The 19,161-nt window shown below is 65.6% G+C and overlaps 1 protein-coding gene across 4 annotated transcripts in view; it reads right to left on the minus strand.

Moving 5' to 3' along the window:
* Window positions 1–2,821: 2,821 nt before the first annotated feature.
* SLC12A5 (solute carrier family 12 member 5) overlaps window positions 2,822–19,161 on the minus strand; it is a 30,232-nt gene continuing 13,892 nt past the window's right edge. For 2 of the 4 annotated variants that reach the window (XM_076351599.1, XM_076351602.1), the window contains exons 2-26: window positions 18,147–18,241; window positions 17,764–17,895; window positions 17,393–17,539; window positions 16,682–16,736; window positions 15,504–15,634; window positions 15,070–15,311; window positions 14,782–14,993; window positions 12,261–12,428; window positions 11,175–11,273; window positions 10,938–10,995; window positions 10,001–10,175; window positions 8,985–9,103; window positions 8,543–8,641; window positions 8,297–8,416; window positions 8,016–8,120; window positions 7,772–7,940; window positions 6,625–6,820; window positions 6,372–6,541; window positions 6,161–6,292; window positions 5,830–5,937; window positions 5,532–5,654; window positions 5,264–5,451; window positions 4,891–4,905; window positions 4,165–4,298; window positions 2,822–3,620 (exon numbers count right to left, since the gene is read on the minus strand). In XM_076351599.1, coding sequence (XP_076207714.1) covers window positions 3,529–3,620; window positions 4,165–4,298; window positions 4,891–4,905; window positions 5,264–5,451; window positions 5,532–5,654; window positions 5,830–5,937; window positions 6,161–6,292; window positions 6,372–6,541; window positions 6,625–6,820; window positions 7,772–7,940; window positions 8,016–8,120; window positions 8,297–8,416; window positions 8,543–8,641; window positions 8,985–9,103; window positions 10,001–10,175; window positions 10,938–10,995; window positions 11,175–11,273; window positions 12,261–12,428; window positions 14,782–14,993; window positions 15,070–15,311; window positions 15,504–15,634; window positions 16,682–16,736; window positions 17,393–17,539; window positions 17,764–17,895; window positions 18,147–18,241 — 3,284 coding nt within the window. In that variant the 3' untranslated portion in view covers window positions 2,822–3,528. The remainder of the gene's footprint in view (window positions 3,621–4,164; window positions 4,299–4,890; window positions 4,906–5,263; window positions 5,452–5,531; window positions 5,655–5,829; window positions 5,938–6,160; window positions 6,293–6,371; window positions 6,542–6,624; window positions 6,821–7,771; window positions 7,941–8,015; window positions 8,121–8,296; window positions 8,417–8,542; window positions 8,642–8,984; window positions 9,104–10,000; window positions 10,176–10,937; window positions 10,996–11,174; window positions 11,274–12,260; window positions 12,429–14,781; window positions 14,994–15,069; window positions 15,312–15,503; window positions 15,635–16,681; window positions 16,737–17,392; window positions 17,540–17,763; window positions 17,896–18,146; window positions 18,242–19,161) is intronic. The other 2 variants (XM_076351601.1, XM_076351600.1) reach the window with 2 other exon arrangements.

A 19,161-nucleotide genomic window follows, 5' to 3' on the forward strand; every position in this document is an offset into this window, starting at 1 on the left:
GGTGCTGAGGGGGAATGGGATCTGCTGGGGAGGCGATGAAGCAAACCTCTCAGTGGAAAAGCATGCCCTGGCCTGCTGTCTCACCACTGCTCTGCAGACAATGTCATTCCCTGCTACCCTGTACCTGCAGCCGAAGGAAGAGCTCTTTGCTCTGATGCTGCTGAGGGTGGATGCTGTCTGCGGCTTCAGCAGAGGCAGATGCTAGTGGCTGCAGCGGCTGCTGCTGCGCATAACCTGCCTCCGCACTCTGGCCCTCAGTGCTGACCTGGTCCATGCACCAGGGCGGGGGGGGACCACATTCGCTGCTGCAGGACAGCGCCCACAGCTGTAGGCACAGCAGGGCAATAGCCAAGCTGTAATTAGAGGGTGAGTACAGGGAGCGGGGTGGCATCTTTTGAAGAGGCAGAGCAGCTGGCAAGCGTTATAGGCCCAACAAGTGTGGTGCTAGCGCATGAGATGAGTGGGCAGGTTGCTGCATGCCTCCCCCATTGCTGTAGAAGTGCCTCAAATAATTTTGGGAGGCTGGAAACAGCATGTGAGCTTGTGTGTGGTGGTGTAGGACCAGCTCCAAGGGGCAGAGCAGCTAGACATGGGCAAATCCTGGTTCTCATGGGGCTGCCCTTCCCAAAGCTAAAGGAACTTTTCACTTGCAGATGCCTGCCTGCTCTTTCAACAGCTCCCAAGTGGCTGAGGCAGTGGCAGGACCAGAGAGTGCTGCCCTGTGCGTCTGCACCATTCATCAGCCTGGAGCTCCTGCGCTGAAACCAGGTCTCAGCTCACCCTGATGGTCACCTCCTGTAAACACTGAGCTCCCCAAGCCCTTGGGACTAGCTTCCACACCAGAGTCTGCAACACAGACCGATACAGCCGTGCAGATAGCTGAGCTACCATGGCAGAAAGTCTGGCTGTGGCTGTGGCTGCTGCTGGAGAGAAGGGAGGCACTTTGGGAGTGATGGAAATGTAGGAGCAAGGTATGAGCAGGCACAGATGTGCAGCTGGGGCTTGGTTTTGGTCTGGGAGTGTGTCCAAGTAGTATCTTAATGCAAAAAAAAAAACCCATCCAAAAACCCACTGCTTTTTATCCAAGCAGCCCCAAATAGCTTTGGCTTGGACCTGGAGGAGTAGTGGAGCTCTGCAGCGGGAGCGGGGACTGGAGTCATCCAGTGCAGAGGGAGTTTCCTGCCCTCAGTGAGGCAGCGGCCGAGGGCTGCAGCCGCTCTCAGTGGGCAGGAGGGATGGGCAGGCAGGGGGCTGGACGCTGGGACCAGCCGTGCCAGGCAGGAGGCAGCCGCTGCCAGGCCACCCATGGGGACGCTGTGGCAGCACCCGCTTCCTCTGTGCCAGCCTGGAGGCTGCTGGGGTGCGGGGCAGTGTTGGGGAGCGGTTTGGGGGGGCCGAGGAGGTGAGTGCTCCAGTGCAGGGGCTCAGCTCTGGCCAGGGGACAAAGCATTGCCGCTTCAGGCCAGGCTGGTGAGCCTCCACTGCTGGGAGAGGGCAACTCTTAGCAGGCTGCACTTCGAGTGGAAGCTCAAATCTGCTGTGAAACAAGTTCAGAAAAGTCTGTGACTTCTTTTCCCTGAAAACTCTTAAGAAGCTAAATTGAGAAGAGAATGAACCTGCGACCTGGCCCTTTCCCAGGGGCTACCGGTGGCCGGTGAAGGCTATAGCCTTCACCACTGCTCCAGAGCACTTGGTGCAACGGATGGGCGCCTGTTTCGTGCAGGAGCAGCCCATCTCGGCTCTCCGTCCCCGCGGCCTGGTGCTAGCAGAGCCCTGCATCTCTCAGAATAGATATAGATCTCTATATATAGACTTCATCTGGTTCTATTAACATAAATATGATCACTTTAAAAATACACATACTGTATTATGTACACTATGTACATGGGGCCGGGGCAGGCGCCGGCGGGTGCCCTGGCTGCCCTCGGCACCGCTTCCTGCATGGTTCCTGGAACCGTTCACATTTGTTAAAAGCTCCTCAGTTTCTCTGGTGTGAGAGCTGCTGGGGGGGAGGGGGCAACGACAGGGGGTGACCCTGCAGCTGCTGCCAAAGGTAAGACGTGTTTGAACTGCCCCGGTGCACCCTGCTGTCTGCACACGGGGGCTGCCTGCTGCAGCGTGGGCCAGCGAGAGGGGACAGGCTTTGGGCTGCAGCGGCTGCATGGGGTGAGGGAGTGCTGTGATGCTGGGGGGCGGTGGGACCCCTACAGCCACCCCTTGCTGCGGGGTCCGGCCCTGTCAGACCAGGCAAACAGACTTTGCATATGTTAAAACTACGCACAGATCCGGACTTTCCTACAGCCCCATGGCAGCGTCTGCGACTGCCTGGGGCTAGGTTAGCAGCGAAGCCCTGGGGAGCAGCGGGGAGCACAGCAGGGCATACGGGGACCCGGATGCACGTGCAGGTGCTGGGACCAGCTGGGTTGGCTGGTGCTGGGGGCCTGAGAGCCCCTAGTGCCCCCCGGTGCAGTGTGGCGGGGGAGTGGGGCGGGGACGACGGGATGGGATGGGACTCCTCTGAGCCCGGGGCCAAGAGCAGGCGCTGGTGTCTCGGGGGGTCAGGAGCACCCATGTAGCTCCAGTGGCTGGAGAGTGGCTCCAGCTCATGCTGCACATGGCGGGGCCTCTGCTCAGCTCCGGACATCGCAGCTCCACACCACGGCCGCTGCACAAGCAACAGGAGAGTACCAGGGCAGAGAGAGCCTGGAGTCAGTGGGGAGGGGGACAGGGAGCACCCCCCACCCACCCCAGGCCGGAGCTCATGCTGTCGTGGGATTGCTTCAATCCAGCACCCGACCCCCCACAGCTGCCCCCCACCCTCTGCCCCCTCCAAACCATCACACTGCATCTCCACAAGCTTGGCCCACGGCCTCCAGAGACAGACGGCGCCGAGGCAGCAGCGAGGTGGGGCTGTCCGGGCCCATCCTGGCGAGGGGCGGCTGGGGTGCAGCACCGTGGGAAGCAGCCCCGGGCGCTGCTGGAGATGGGGAGAGGAGTGTCCGGTGAGGAAAGCGTGCTGGTGGCCTCTCTCTTCTCCCAGCACCTTCCCAGGGAGGCAGAGCACAAGCGGCAGGCGGTCACAGGGCACAGGCGCGTCCAGCCAAGCTCCGCGCAGGGGTAGCGGCACGGTGGGGCCTGGTGCCTGTCTTGGCACAGCCACCCTCCTGCCCCGTCAGGGGCTGCAAGCAGCAGTGCTGGGGCTGGTGGCGGGGCTGGCCCTGCTGGGGACGGGCGGTGGCGGCAGCGCTGGGCTCTGGTGCTCAGTCCGCGGTACAGTGTATATATTTATATATAAACAAGGACAGCAGTGCTGTGATGTTGCAATGAGGAACAGCTGCTCTGGTGCTGGATGCTCCCGGAAGATCTGGTGCTGCAGTTCAAATGGAGAGATCAGGGGCACGGCCAAAGCCAGGTGAAGTTTCTGCACACTGGCTGCCGTCAGGCCTTTCCTCCTCCCCTCCAGGAGCACGGTGCAAAGGGGTGGCGGGGCTCTCAGCGTGCAGACAAACCTCTCTTGCGCACCGTGTTTCAGGAGTAGATGGTGATGACCTCCCGGCCCCCACCACGCACCAGGAGCACTCGGTCCAGGTGCTCCGTCAGCACCTCCAGGAACTCCATGTCTGCACGGCCGTCAAGGAGGACCAACACCAAGATGGAGCACGGGGACAGCCCCATGCCATCCCTGCCTGGCCCCATGCGCTGGGAGCTGAGCCTGCGGCATGACACCTCTGTACCAGAGGCGGGAGCTGGTGGGGTCAGGCCCGAGCCAAGGGGCCAGGGGACCCTGCCCGTGCTGGCGCCACATGACGGGGACTGTGGCTGAGCCTGCCCCAGCAGGCAGCTGAGCCCCGTGGATCTCTGCCTGCACCCCCGCAACGTGCCATCATGCTCACGTGTGTGGGGGCAACGTCATGTGGCCCCACCACCCATCCCACATGTGTCACCTCTGCCGGACAGGCAGGCTGATGCCAATGACAGCTGTCAGACCCAGCTGGGGGCAGGAGGCGTGGCGGGGTCAAGGCTCAGGCACTGGACCTGTGCCCCCACACTCGCCTGGAAGATCCACCAGCCTTGAGGGAGTTGCGGCCCCCTGGCCCCTGGCCCCCCCCAGCGGAGAGGGGACTTTGCACCAGCCCCAAGGCAGTGACCCTGCAGGAAGGATACAGTTCTCATCCCCTTTCCGGTTGCGGGGAGGCCCTGGCATGTTCAGCAGGACCAGCTTGGCGTCCTGGGACTTCTTCACGATCACCTCGTTGAGCTTCACGGCCGTGTGCATCCTCCGCACGTTGGACTGGTTCCTGGGGACGACAGCACGTGTGGGCACAGGGACGGGCATAGCCGGCCTCCCGCCCCACACCAGACCCAAGGGGCCACGGGGCGGGCTGGCCTCCTGCCCCAGAGGGGTCCAGGGCTGGGCTGCAGCACGAGCTCAAGGAGCAGCAAGCTTTGCCCGGCACGGCTGCTGGCAACTCTGAGCACACACCGGCGGCCGTGAGCTGCAGGGCTATGCATGGTGCCCATGCGCAGCGGCACACCACAGCTGCTTGGGGCCGAGCCATGTGGAAGTGAGCAGGAGCAGACGGTGTGAATGTCACCGCGGGTGCCCGAGCCCAGGCTTGCAGGAAGCTGCCAGCAGTATAACGGGGCAGACGAGGAGCACGCGGCACGGGCACTGTGCGGCACGCAAAGTCTGCGCAGGGACTGGCAGCCATGGCCCCCGCATGCTGCCCGGGTGAGCCGTCTAGCACCATGTTGGCAGCAGCTGGTGCGGCGCACCGAGCCACCCTCATGCACGGTGGCAACTCCAATGGCTCCAAGCGCGTTGCCCCACAAGCGGCGGCCCAGCTCCCCCCGCCCTGGGACCCGGCACCCAGCCAAACCCAGACTTACAGGTTCTCCCACTCCCTGCCAGGAGCACCATGGGGCCGGGGGGAGAGAGAGGAAGGGGGGGGGGGAGAGAGGGGGAGAGAGAGAGAGAGAAGATGTGAGCGCCAGGTGTGTACTCCGAGTCCCCGCAGCGCACGCTGCCCAGGCACCCTGTCCCTCATCGGCGCAGGTCTGCGCGGGGACCCCACCCCACCTCCCACCCAGCCCCTCTGCAGGGGCAAGCTCAGACCACCTGGGCTGCTGTACCCCCCCCCCCAAAGCAAGGAGCGAGCCGGTGCTGCCAGGGCCCTGCCTGCACCCGCCTGGCCGGGGTGGGCAGGGATGGCCGGGGCCGTGGGGCACAGGTGGGACAGGGTGACAGCATGTGGGGCCATACGGCTTCATGTTGAAGAAGTCCTTGATGCCCTCAGGGCTGACGGGGCTCTTGCTCTTGTTCTTCTCGGCGACAGACTTCTCCTTTGTCCAGGTGAGATGCACCTTCTCGGGGGCCGTCTCCACCTCGTCGCCGGGGGATTGGGAGCTGCTGGAGAAGGTGGTGGTGTTTTTGTCATGGATGAGCTGGACCTGCAGAGAGGAGAGGGGAACAGTGGGCAGGGGCCAGGGCCAGCTGCCTGCCCGAGCCCTGTCCCGGCACCGTGCCTCACCTCCTCCTCTGGCTTCTCCTCACTGTCGCCCACCTGCTCCTCGGGGACGCTCAGGCGCAGGCGCGTGTTAGCCGGGTTCTTGCGCCGGATGGAGCCACGGGACTCATCCGTGATGCTCTGGATCTGTGCAGGACAGGGTCAGCCAGGGGAACAGGGCAGAAGAGGGCTTGGCCAGGCAGACCCCAGCCTGCAGCCCCGACTCCCCCGCAGGATGAGTGTGCAGAGCCACGGGACAGCTCGGCCAGCGGCACAGCCACCATGGGGGCCGGATCCCACTCAGGCTGTCCTGCATCCTCACCTCCCGCTCCCGCTCATTCTTGGTGAGGTGCATTTGCTTGAGGATCTGGGAGCGCTGCTCCATCACTAGAGTCTTCTCATAGGTGTAGGCGGAGATGTCGCTTTCGTGCTGCAGGGGGGGGCACAGGAGAAACCGTGGGGCAGGGTGAGCTACACCCACTGGTCCCAGCCTGGCCCTGCGTGTCCCCATGGACCTACGTGTCCCCATGGTGCTGCATGTCCCCGTGGTGGTGTGTCCCCTGTGGTGCTGTGTCCCCCCGTGGCAGGATCTGTCTGGCTCTCCCACACGCAGCATCCCAGACTGCGGCACGCACCCCTGTCCCAGCACTCACCATCTCCACCACCTCCACCTCCGCGGTGATGCGCAGGTGGTACAAGAACGTGGTCAGGTCCTTCTTCATCTGGATGCTGTTGTCGTCCATCTGCGCCACTGTGAAGATACGCATCTTGCACTTGCGCCAGACCTGTGAGGGAGGGAGGCATGGGCACAGCTCCACAGGGACGGCCTCAGCCCCTTGCCCCATGACGTGGGGCCCAAGCTACCTTGTGGTGCCGCAGGAGGAAGGGCAGCAGCATGAGCATCCCCCCATCGTGGACGATCCACCAGACGTCGATGTGGCCCTCTGAGAACCGCTCCTGGTTGCCCGGGAACATGGCGACATTCTTGGCCACCAGCAAGGCCAGGTGCCCGGCTGTGGTCTCTCGCACCAGCTCTGGGAGGGGAAGGGCCACGTCATCCGGGGCGGTTCGCAGGGCCCCCCGCAACCCAGCAGCACCTACCCTCCGTGGTGCCTACCAATGAAGTTCCTCCAGGTCTGGTGGTCCTCCTTCTGGCGCCAGCTGCGGGGCCAGCCCACCAGCACCGTGTTGTGCTGCAGCCCCCCCAGCCCGCTGGACTGGATGAGGTGGGACATGCCATCCCGCAGGTTGGAGGAGATCACCACCTGGCAAAAGCCCTTCACCTTCTCTGCTTCCATCAGGCGGCGGATTGACTGGCGGCAGGAGAGGGGGGTCAGAGACCGCAGGGCCTGGGGACGGCTGCCTGCTGCAGGCACGGCGGCTGCCAGCCCCGGCAACGGTACCCTGGCCAAGCAGGGTGCAGAGTGCGGGGTGTGGGGTACAGGGTATGGGGTGAGGGGTGCTGCAGTGGGGTGTAGGTCCCTGCAGGTACCCAGGTCTCCATGCCCCACGGCAGGCTGGCAGCTCTGGGCCGGGAGGGGTGAGGCCTGGCAGTGAGCGGAGCTGGCGCACAGCTCTGCGCCGTGCCGAGCAGAGGGTGTCCCTGTGCCAGGGCTCTGATGGGCGGCGGAGCAGCAATTAGAGTTATTTACTCAGAGAAATTATAACATGTCTGCATGGGAGAGAAACTGTTTGCTTCCAAGGGCTTAATCTCATTAATGTGCCGCCCGGCTGGTGGAGAGGTGTGGGGGACAGGGAGGGCTCTCGCTCTGTCGGGAAAAGGCTCCCGTCTCCCAGCCTGCCTGGCACTGGTGCCACGGGGGCCGTGGGGACCGTGGGGGCCATAGGGGCTGTGGGGAGGGTCGGGGCTGCAGTGGCCATGGGGCAGCTGAGGGGCTGCTCAGCTGAGCAGCACAGCAACCCCTGGCCGGGCGCCATGCCATGCCGTGATGTGCTGTGCCGTGCCGTGCCGTGCTAAGCCCTGCAGCAGCTGGCCAAGATTGGGACCAGTGCTGGATGGTGCTGGTGTCTCTGGCATCTGGGGAAGGGGGCAGGGGTCCGGAGGTCTCCGCGGTGCCATGAGCACCGGCAAAGCGTGGAGTCTCCGAGCTCTGCCTGGTGCCACCCCAGTGCTCTCCTGGCCAACCGGGGCCACCAGCCCTGGCCACAGGACAGAAATGCTGCTGGGCTCCCAGCGACGGGCACCCGCTGCTGGCAGAACCCAGCCTGGCGCAGGCAGCGGCCCCAGCATGGGAAGCTCTCACCTCCTCTGCCCTCTGCGCCTGCGGGTGGTTGTCCAGGAAGGTCCCTTCCAGCACGGAGGCCACAATGGTGAGGCCCTTGCCGGCCTTGAGCTGTGACGTGAAGGACAGGAGCTGCGGGTGCACCACGTTCTGCTCCTGATCCCCACGGACCAGGACCAGCAGCTGTGGTCTGGAAGGACAGTCCTGCAGTCAGCACACGTGCTCTGGCCGGCCCCTGCCCCAGCCCCCCCCGGCTTGGCCTCACCTCCAGTTCTTGGTGTGTGGGGGACCCTCCTCCAGCCGCAGCAGGGCGTAGCGGGCTGCACTCAGAGACAGCCCCCGGATCCCATCACCCCACTCCTTCTCCGCCCTGTGGGAACCAGCAGCACGTAAGGGACGCCCACAGCTCCGGCCATGGACCACCACGCTGGCACCCCAGAGCATCTGGGGAGGAGCCACCCCGGGGGAGCTGAGCAGCCCACACCAAGGGGCTGAGGGGAGGCTGTCAGTGCTGGGCAGGGTCTGCGGCGCCACGGCCACCCTTACCCACGGTACTCGATGTATTTGTAGATGAGGCCGGCAATCAACATGGCGACCAGCGCGTAGTACCAGGAGCAGATGAACATCAGTGCCAGGCAGAGGCTCATGCCCAGGAAGGACAGGGTCCTACGGAGAGCACTGCACTGTCAGCGTGCCCTGGCCCCCGCAGTGGTGCCGGGGTCCCCAGCCCAGGGTGGCCCGGGGGGTGGCAGGACACCCCGTCCCGTCCAGTCCCATCCCGTCCCAGCTCACCAGTGGTAGTAGCGGAAGCGGGGCCGCCAGTTGGGCGTCCGCAGCAGTGTCTGCACCGCACACGCCAGGTTGACAAACATGTAGCACATGAGGAAGAACCTGCAGGAGAGAGCATGAGGCTGAACCGGGTGCACCAGACCGGACCGGGCCCGCAGCCAAGCCCCGCCGCACCTCCCAGCCCTGGGGTGGCCAGTGCTGGAGCGGGCCCCGCTGATGGACGGGGGAGCCGGGACCGCGGAGCAACCAGGTCACAACACTGGCCGAGGAGGGTCCCTGGGCTCCCTGTGGGGCTCCCCTCTTCCCAGGCAGGGGCCAGGGCGGCAGGGGTGTGTGTCCCCCCAAGGAGCAGAGACCCGCATGAGCCACCCGCCTGGCTGGGGTGAGGGGTTGCGGGCCCGTCCGCCACTCGCGAAGGTGCGGGTGGACAGAGCATGCTGCCTACATGGAGAGGATGGGAGCCACCTCGTCCAGGGAGGCAATCAGGATCCCGATCTCGCAGATGCAGGCTGTGAGCAGCAGGGCCCATGTTGGCTCCCCGTTGGCTTTGCCGTGGCCGAAGACCTGGGAGGCAGGGGGGAGAGGGGTGCGTCAGAGCTCTGCGATGCTGGCACCGTGCAGCCCTGGGCGAGGGTCCACAGCACAGGCTGACAGGGTCAGACTGTCCCATGTGCCCAGCCCTGGCCGGGAGCCAGGACTGGGTGCACCGGGGCTGCGTGAGCGCCGCCGCGAGCTGGCACACGTCTTGAGCCAGGTCCCGCCAGGGAAGTGGTCCCAAGGCTGGCAGGACTGGCTCCCACTGCTGGTACAGCCCCATTCCCAGCAGACCCCACGGCCCTCCTTGCACCCAAAGCAGCTCCTGTCCCCCTGGAACCGCCACCCAGGGATGAGCCCCAGCTCAGCCCGGCCACAGCCAGTGTGCAGTCAGGCACCCCATGCCCAGGACAGACACGCTGCCGGAGGAGAGCAGCTCCTCCTGTGGCTGTGGGGACACTGGTGGGTCCGGGCGCGAGGGCGGGGGCATGTGTCTGGACACATTAGAGGGTACGGGCAGCACGAGCGAGAGCTCAGGCTGGGGCTGGCAGGGTGAAGGAGGGAGGATAAAATTAGCCCGCTCTTCCCTGGGGGAGCTGTCGGGTTGGATTTGGAGAGATGAGGTTGTGAGAACACGTCTTCAGAGAGCAGATAAAATATGAAGCAGCACGGCAGCAGGGGGAGGGGATCCTGACCTTTCCCGGCACTGTTGTCCCACCAACACCGTGGCCAAACCCCCCACGGCTGCCTGCTGCCACACCGGTGCCAACGGGACGAGGGCAGGGCAGCCGGGCTGCTCTGGCAGGTGACGGTGCTGGGAGGAGGCAGTGCGGGCAGCGTGGGTGCTCACTGGTCTGCCATGCTGATGGGAGCCGCGGCCACGGTGGGTGCTTGGGGCCGGCAGTGCCGGGCTCGGGGGATGCCTACCCTGAGGAAGGGCACGATCCCATCCCTGGAGATGGCTTGCAGGAGGCGGGGAGCTCCGGTGAGGCTCTGCAGCCCAGCCCCACACGTGGAGAAGAAGGAGCCGATGACAATGACCCATGGGGATGGCCACGCCAGGGTGCCAACCACCAGGTTCCCGTTGACAGCTTCACCAAACCTGCGGGGCACCAGCATCACCCACAGCTCCGTCCTGTGGCTGAGCCCCAAGAACACCAGCACTGCGGCGGCACAACCCAGCCACCCAGGCAGGTCGGCCACCAAGGGACACTGCTGGGGGGGACGGGCCCGGAAACGGGCCCTGCCCTGACTGCTGATGGCCCCCACCCACCGCGGGGGGAGAGCAAGGGAGCGGGGTCTTGGGTAACCGGGGTCCATCCCCATCCTGCACCCGTGGCCCTGGGGAGGAGAAGGGGGAGGTATGGGACAGGCGCGCCGCATCCCCTGTGCCGGGAGGAGGCCGATTAAGGCTGCGTGTGATTGGATCCCGTTTGTGTTGGTGCTGGCGACCCAGAAGTGTCACCTGCCGCGTGCAGCGAGCTGGGCTGCCCCAGATACGCAGGCAGCGTCGGCAGCCCTGCCTGTTGACAAACAAGCACGGCTGCCTGCAGCCCTGGAGCGGGTGGAAGGACTGCGGATGTGCAGCAAAACATGGGGGGGGGGAGGAGGGGGAGGTGTCAGGGCACACACGAGTCCCCAGCGCCTGTTACAAGCTTGGGCCCCCCTGAGAGCACTCCCCACTCTGGTGCTCTCACCCCAGGACCCCCGCGGACCCTCCAGTGCCGCTCTGTCTGCCCAGTGTGTCCCAGCTGCCCCTACCTCCCCCTGGAGCTGCCCCTGCCCCAGCCTCTTCCCAGGGGCTGCCCCCGGGGGGCTGTCGGGCTCTCCCCACACTGGCCCCACATGGCCCTGGGACACTCACTTGTCACGCAGGACGACTCCCTCGATGCATGCCCCGAAGAGGACGACAGAGCTGATATCTGCCGGGCAGTCAAGGAGAGCCAGGAAGACGCGGAGTCCCACCCACCCGCCTGCCTGCCCCCCACCAGCGGGGTGCTGGGACCCCCATCCCAGCCCGGTGGGGCACCCGAGCAGGTCTGCCCTGCACAGCAAGCCCAGCCCGCCCACGGCCCAGGCTCAGGTGAGCCCTGAAGGATACAGACCGCAGAGGTGGTGGCGATGGCCAGGATGGTGCCCGTGGGGATGGACTTCTGGGCATCCCGCAGGTCTCCGGAGCGGTTGGAGCCAGCCATGATGCCTGGGGAAAGAGGGGACGGTGCCACGGCTGGCAGATCCACAGCTCTCGCCCATCCCAGCCGGCAGAACAGCTCACGCTGGGCTCTGCGCAAGCCCTGGGCGTGGCAGGGCACCAGCTCAGCAGCATGCCAGGACAGGGAGCAGACACACAGCAGCCCACTCCGCGTGTCCCCCCCAGCACCTCCCCCCCAAGCCACAGTCTGAGGCCACTCATGGATTAGGCTCAAAATGCTCTTAAGGGACTTGTCTCATTAGCCCTTAATTAGCTCAAGCAGGGACGGTGACTACAGCAGTGACAGGGACAGAGTCCAGCCCCGGCACTGCTCTGGGAAGGCAGGAGGCCAGGCTGGGACATGGCTGGTGCCAGCAGGTCCAGCACGGCCCGAGGGACGACCTGTGCTCCTGCTGTGACAGCAGCCAGGGCAGCCATCCCACTGTGCCCAGCAGGGCAGGACCCCGCAGCCAGGACGCGGCCACCTGCAGCTCAGCCTGCGTCACTGAGGGGACACGCGCCACATTAAAAACCACGACCTGCCAGTAAGCAGGTGCTGGGTGGGAGGGTGCTGGGGGCCACGTGCCAAGCAGCGTCGCAGGGCCTGTCCAGTGCCGGACCCCGCCAGTGATCGCAGTGCCTGGGACAGCCGTGGGGGTCCCACAGGCTCCGAGGCACCGGCAGAGCTGCAGGCGGGACTCAGCGACTGTGCCCCGCAGCAGTTCCGCAGTGGACTGGGGTGGGGGGGGCTCCTCCACCCCCAGGCAGCTATAAATACCGGAGCTGCAGGACGTCAGCGCGGCGCCAAGCGGCACCGTCAGATCTGGAGCGCGGGCGGCTGCGTGGGAGGCGCAGGCTGCAACCCACCCCCGTGCCACTGCCACTGCACCCAACATGGGGGGCAGGTGCACATGGGGCTCTGCGGGAGCATGCCCGGCAGCACGTGTGCTAGCCGGTGTCCCGTGGCACGCGAGCAGGGCCGGCAGCAGCTCCCACCTGTGACCGAGGGGAAGTAGATGCCGACAAGCAGGGTGAAGTAGGACGTCATGTCGCTGAAGACGTAGGGCTGGTCCATGTCCACCGGCGTGTCGGGGGGGCTGACGGAGGGCAGCCCCCGCTTCTCCACAATCACGCCTTTGGTCAGGTACGAGCTCCAGAGGTTCTCTGCGAGGCAGCAGGAGGCCAGGCAGCACAGCTGGCGTGAGGAGGTGCCGGAGAGCCGCCTGCACCTGGCACAGCACCCTCCCGCCCCGCAGCCCAAAGGGACAGAGCATGGGGGCATCCAGCACTGACTCCCCGAGCCCTGGCCTCACTAAGTAGCCAGCATGGCCAGCAGCTGGGGCCGCTGGCATCTGGTGGGCAAGGGATGGGGCATCCCTAGCCCATCACGGATGTGCGGAAACATCTGGCCTGGGGACAGGCCCGGCAGCATGGGTGGGTGACCAGAGCAGGTCCATCCTGCTGCTGGCATTGTCCCCACAAGATACTGGAGCAGCTGACATGGGATTGCAGTAGCAAATAATTAAGAGGGTAATATAATTAATGCTGATCAACACAGGTTTAAGGAAAGTGGATCGTGTCAAAGTAACTTGATAATGTTTTTGATGGGATTATGAGTGCGGGGCTGATGTAACAGGCTTAGTGTCCCTCCGCGTGCTGCCTTGGCCGCAGATCGCTGTGAGAAACTGGAGCAGCAGAGAGCAGCCAGTGCCCGGGCATGGCGGGGAGAGGCTGACAGCCATCGGCATGGCATTGCAAAGGGGCTGCTGAGCGGGTCCAAGGGGCCCCACAGGGACCAGCCCTCAGAACCCGGCACTGAGCACCCCTCCCCAGCCACGTGACCTCCCCTGACCGCTCTCGGGTGACAGACAGGGCTGGCAGCCCCCACCAAGACAGCTCTGCCCAGCTCATCCTCTCGGAAAGGCATGTTTCTCCCTGCAGGGAGACCCGGTGCCTGGGGCACAGCCAACCCCAGCCACCTCTGCTGGGACCGCGCGGTGACACCCCGTCTTGAGATGCTGCCAGCCCGGTCCCCGTCACCACCAGCCGCCCCAGAGCCGGGTCCTGGCTCTGCCCCATGTGCCCCAGATGCAGGAGCATTTGCTGTCTGCTGCCCTGACAAAGACTGGCCGGGCTGGGTGGGGAGTCTGCATCCCCTCCCCAGCAGGACCATTGCCAGCAGGAGCAGGCTGTACCCAGCAGCCAGGGACTCCTTATCTGCCCCACAAGATCTCAGCATGGGATGCCATCGGGAGCCTCCCGAGCACCCAGCAAACGCACTCCACCACATCACCGTGACACGGCCTGGCAGCCGTAGCCCCAAGCACCATGCACTTAGCCAAGTCCAAGCTCCCATGCCTGGGTCCATGCAGCCACCATGGCAGGGATGGGCTGGAGCAGCCCCTGCAGCCGCCCCGGCGCAGTTTCAGCCTCAGCACCCAGCAGAGACACAGCCGGGGCTGCCCCGTGGCAAGCACCAGCCGTGCCCAAGTGTCCCAGCCCCTGCCTTGCTCCACAGGACCTGCCGGAGATGGAGCCACCGTGAGCTCACCACGTGCACCCCGCATGCTGCACAGCTGGCACAGCCACCGCCCTGACACCCAGCCTGGCACTGCAAGAGCGCCTGGCCCGGCTGCTGCACCAGGGAAGGGCTGATCCTGCTTGCGGCTCTGCAGGCAGGGAAGCCTGACAGGGTGCTACACTCCTGAGCTCTGACACCCGCCCCAGCGCGGGAGCACCCAGAGCAGGTCCTGCCAGCACAGTCCTGCAGAGCAGGGGTCTGCAAACACCCCGAGCATGGCACTGAGCATCGGCCTCCGCCACCCACTGCAGAGTGTGAACACCTGGCAAATGTACCAGCAGCTCTGGAAAAACAGGTCAAAAGTGGCTCCTCCCAGCAAATTCACGAGTTTTTCTGCGGCCCTGGCCACTCTCCCGGTGCGGCTGCAGCCGCAGCAGCAAAGTGCCCCTGAGGGGCAATCACTCCTCGCAAAACCTCAGATCAATACCAGCCTTTCTGAAGGCCAAGAGGAAGCAGAGGGAGGATTTATTCCTCCCCAGCCTTTGGGCACCCTTCGGAGCTGTCCTGCTGTGGTCTGGCTGGCACAGACCATGCACGGGCGTCCGCAGCACCCAGCTCGGTCGTGCAGTGCAGGAGTCCGTCCCGCTGCCCAGCGTGGCGTGAGCACAGCTCACTGCACCCGAGGGGCAGAGCAGCTCACGGCAGGGATCACCCGCACGCCCCCTCACCTGGACCTGGCACTGCCCACCTGCCCCCACAACACCTGCCTGGCATGCCTGAGGGGTTGGCTACCCATGTGCACGATGGCCCCCCGCAGCACTGCCCCTCCACCAGCCCTGCCAGAGGAGCTGCCTGGCAGGCATGGCCGCTGCTCCACCACGGCTCCCCTGGGGCTTGTCCTGCGCCTCGGTCCCCGCGCCCACATCCCCATGCCTCCGTCCCTGCTCCTCCATCCCCCTGCCTCCATCCCTGTGCAGGTTCCTGTGCCGTGCCCACCTTGGATCAGGCCGCTGGCAGCACCGGGGATGCCCTCGATCTCGGTCACATTGTTCATGGTGAAGTACTCATCACAGGTGGCATTGAGGAAGCGGGAGGTGCAGAAGAGCTCCCAGAGCTTGGAGCCCACAGTCTCGTTCCCCTCTACCACCATCTTGGTGCAGAGGTCGAAGCCGTGGCGCGAGAGGGTCCTGTTGCCCAGGAGGCAGATCCTGGGGGGTGCAGGCACTCAGCTGTGCGCCTGCGTGCCCCGGGCCCTGCCACAGCCCCACAGGATGCCGTACTCACGGGAAGCTTGGTGGGTCAAAGGCCGACTTGATGACACCAGCGTAGATGGCGAGGATGGAAAGGATGACACAGCCCAGGAAGACCAGGGCAAACTTGTTGACATATTTGACCCCCACGAACACCACGGTGGCCATGCAGGTCAGCACGCAGGTGCCATACACACGCATGTTGTTGAGCATTGCAGCCGCCTCCCCACTGGCGTCCTCTGCCTTGAAGATGGCCATGGCCGGGAAGATGTAGGCCTGGGAAAGAGTCATGGCATTACCACCCAGTTAATGGCCCCGTGGAGGGGACCCCGGGGAAGGGTCCCTCAGCCCCACTGCAAAGCTCCCTGACAGGCCACGAGGAGCGGGCAGCAAGGGCAGGTGAGGGCAGAGCTGCCCTGCCGGGACCTGAGCCCTCGGCACCACCGGGGGGAAGGACCAGGCACGTACCAGCAGGATTTCGATGGTGCCCAGGATGTACATGGCGCCGGCAAAGGTGGTGCCCAGGTAGAAGCAGAGCCCCACAGCCCCACCAAACTCAGGTCCCAGGGAGCGCGAGATCATGTAGTAGGAGCCACCCGCTGCCAGAGAGAGCAAAGATGGGTCCCAGCCAGACCCCAGCGGCACCCCCAGCCCTGCCAGGCATCCTGGAGGGCAGGATGGAGCCAGGGCAGCCCTGGACCCTGCTCCTGCACAGAGCAGGACGCAGTCCCCAGGGCCCCGGAGCAGCAGGAGCGACCGTGCTGGCAGAGCCATTCCCCGGGAGCCCAGCAGCCAGGTGTGATGGCCGTGGGGACACGTGTCCCCTGGGACACCAGACAGGCACTGGAGCCCCAGGGACATGGACCATGCCCTGCTCCATCCTCCCAGAAGAGCCCTTAGAGCTGGGCTGCCGGGATCAATGGTCCCACTGCGGCAGCAGAATGATAAATAGCTTTAATTACACCCTGCGCTGAGGCTGTCAATGCCTTGCCCAGCCTGGTGGACCAGCCAGGCCAGCACAGCTCACCTGCTCCCAGCTCCCCAGGGCACTGTGGGGCTGGGCATGCTCTGGGGGAGGCAGCCCAGGGGCACCCGCACAGCCAGACCCCACTGGTGCCTCCCCGGAGGTAGAGACCGCACGCAGAAGCATCTTCGCATCTGGCACGGCTCAGGGAGGCCAGTGGGAGAGGCCGCCCCACCGCCCAGCCGGCGGTGCCCAGCACGCCCGGCTCCCCATCCTCCTGCCGGCATGTCTCCCTGGCTCCCCCACGGCCTCGCCAGTCTGGCGGAGGGAGGAGCTGCGGCTGGCAGCTCTCACTGCCATCTGCACCTCGCGGCTCTGGGGATGGGTGGCAGCTCCAGCTCCACGCTCCCCCCGGGGCCATGGGGAACCCGCGCGGGCTGGTGGCAGAAGGCCAGGGAGTGGCTGGCGGCAATGTCTGCCCTCCCGTGCGTGGCGCAGGGCAGCCCCAGAGTTCAGCTGGCATGGCCCAGGGCGCGGGACAGCCTCGGGGGGATGCTCTCTGGGAAAAGCCCTTTGCCACCTGGCCCTTCTGGGGCACAGGGGCCCCCACAGGTGCCCAACCCGGCAAGGAGCCAGCTCCCCTTGCCCCGAAGCACACACAGGGACAGGGGCTCAGCTCTACCTGGCACCACGCCATTGGTGGCGATCGCGCTCATGGAAATGGCCGTCAGCATTGTCTGCGGGAAGAAACACAGTGTTAGCACCCGGCAGAGCTCCCTCCTTGCTGGGGCAGAGGGACAGGGCAGCGGGAAGGGAGAGCTGGGGCCATGCTGGGACATGGGGCTCCCTGGGGCCACGCTGAGATGTGCCACAGGGACGGGATGCCTGGGGGAGAGCCGGATGGATGGATGGATGGATGGGCAGGCAGGGTGGCTGGCCGGCAGTACAGCTGGGGGGCTGAGCCCCTTGGAGGGACTGGCAGTGCTGTGAGGGGCAGGGGATCCCCAGGCTGCCCCGGACGCTGCCTGTGTTCAGTCCCTCCAGCCTCAGCCCTGGGGTCACTGTCCTGGCGGGATGGCTCACTGCAGCATGGTGTGCAGGGCCAGGGCAGGGGACTCCCCGCCACAACCCCCCCGCATGGCAGCTACGATCTGGGTCGCTATTTGAGCACCGTTCTGCTGCTGATTCCTTTGGGAAGCCAAAGGCTTCTCCTTGCTGTAAGTGAGGCAGGAGCAGGGGCATGGGCAGGGGCAGGGGCAGGGGCAGGGGCACAGGCAGGGCAGGGCAGGGTGGGCCGGCAGCTAGTGCACCTCTCCACAGTCCAGCCAGCCTGGCTGGTGACCCCCAGACCCGGGGCGAGGCCAGCAGGGGCCCAGCCGGCTCCATCACTCACACAGGAGCAGCAGAGGAAGACCATGCAGAAGGACTCCATGATGCCGGCGATCCCCACCACCCAGGTGAGGCGCAGGAAGAGAATGACCCCAAAGATGTTCTGGAGGCAGGGCAGGTAGACGCCCATGAAGGTGCCCATCCGCGGGGCCTGCCGAGGGAGCGGGCAGCCATCAGGGCTCATGGGCCTGGCTGGCAGAGGAGCGAGGGGTCCCGCTCCTCCTGCAATGCAGCCAGGGACCCCGGGTGAAACCACCCTCCTGGCAGGGGCCGAGGCACCCAGCTGTCCCTGGGGCAGCCCATGGCCTGGGACTGCACAGGCAGAGGCCGGGAGAAGGGACTGCGTCCCTCCTGCGTCCCTCCTGCGTCCCTCACCTGCACCGGCTTCTTCTTGCCCCCATCATTGTTCTCGGCCTCCTCATGCTCCCGGCTGCCCTGCGGCAGGTTGGTGTAGTTGGCCAGCCCACTCAGCAGGGACGAGACCATGGGGCTGGTGTCCATCTCCTCCTGCAGAGAGCAGAACCCCAAGCTGTGAGGACAGTCCCTGGGGACACCAGCCAGCCCTGGGACTTGGGGACTTTGCCAGATGCCACTCCACCGCCCACCCCGCTGGGCACGGCTGCGACAGCTGGAGGACCCTGGCCTGGGGCTCTGGCATGTCTCGGTGCCCAGGGCACGGGTCGGGGTGCTGTGGGACAGCTGCCCAGCTTGGCCCCCTCCCCAGGAACCCTCCCTGCCCCGCCGCCTGCACGCCCTACCTCGAAGAGGGCCATGTTCTTGCCATCATACTCTCTGCCCTTCTCCAGGTCCGTGCTGTTGATGAAGGGGCTGCTCTCCTTGGGATTGCCATCACCTGCAGAGATGCCACCGGGTCAGCCAGGCAGCTCCCACCCCAGCCCACACTGGGAGAGCATCCACCCCACAGGGCTGCTGCTGCAAGAGGTTGTGGCTGCACCCCAGCTCCTGCAGGAGGGCTGCTGGGGCCATGGGCACCATGCTCATGCCCAGGACAGGAGATGGCAGCCCCTGCATCCCAGCTGCCAGCATCACCTCCTGCGCCACGCATGGGCAGGGGCTGCCTGTCCCCAGGAGCCACGCGCTGCCCTGCCCGGCCGGGCTGGTGCGCGGACCCGCTGGAGCGCATCCACACAGTGAGGTGAGCGGTGTGGATCCAGGGGGAACCCTCCCGGCAGGATGGCTGGCAGCAATAACTCACGGCACGGGGCGCCCAGAGCGCACTGGGGCTGCCCAGAGTGCTGCGCCTGCAAGGGCAGGATCCAGCCGGCTGCTCAGCACACCACCACAGACAGGGACAGTCCCAGCGCGGTGCCTGGGAGCGGGGCGGGCGGCTGGATGTCTGGTCCTGCTCCCTGACATGCACCACAGGAGCAGGGGCCATGGCCTCGCCGGCTGTGCCGCAAGTCGGGGAGGCATCCGGCGGTGGCGCCACCAAGGGCAGGTTGCTGCTGCTCTGCCCAGGGCAGTGGAGCTGCCTGCAGCGGCACAGAGTCCACAGAGCTGCTGGGACAGGGTCGCAGCTGCTTGCTGCATTAACGGCCTCATGCAGAAGAAACCCGGAGTCGGCTTAATAGCAAGGAAAAGCCGAGCTGCAGAGCAGCAGAAATAAATCAGACTGGAAATGGAGCAGCAGCGAGGATGGTGCCGCCGGAGCGGCGCAGCCCTGAGCGGAGGCCCAGAGGGGAGGGGGGCAGGGGCCGCACGGGGCTGGGGAGCCAAAGGACATGGTGCTGGGCAGAGCAGCTCAGCACGTGA

The sequence above is a fragment of the Aptenodytes patagonicus genome, chromosome 14 (genome assembly GCF_965638725.1).
Source record: "Aptenodytes patagonicus chromosome 14, bAptPat1.pri.cur, whole genome shotgun sequence".
Classification (NCBI taxonomy): domain Eukaryota; kingdom Metazoa; phylum Chordata; class Aves; order Sphenisciformes; family Spheniscidae; genus Aptenodytes; species Aptenodytes patagonicus.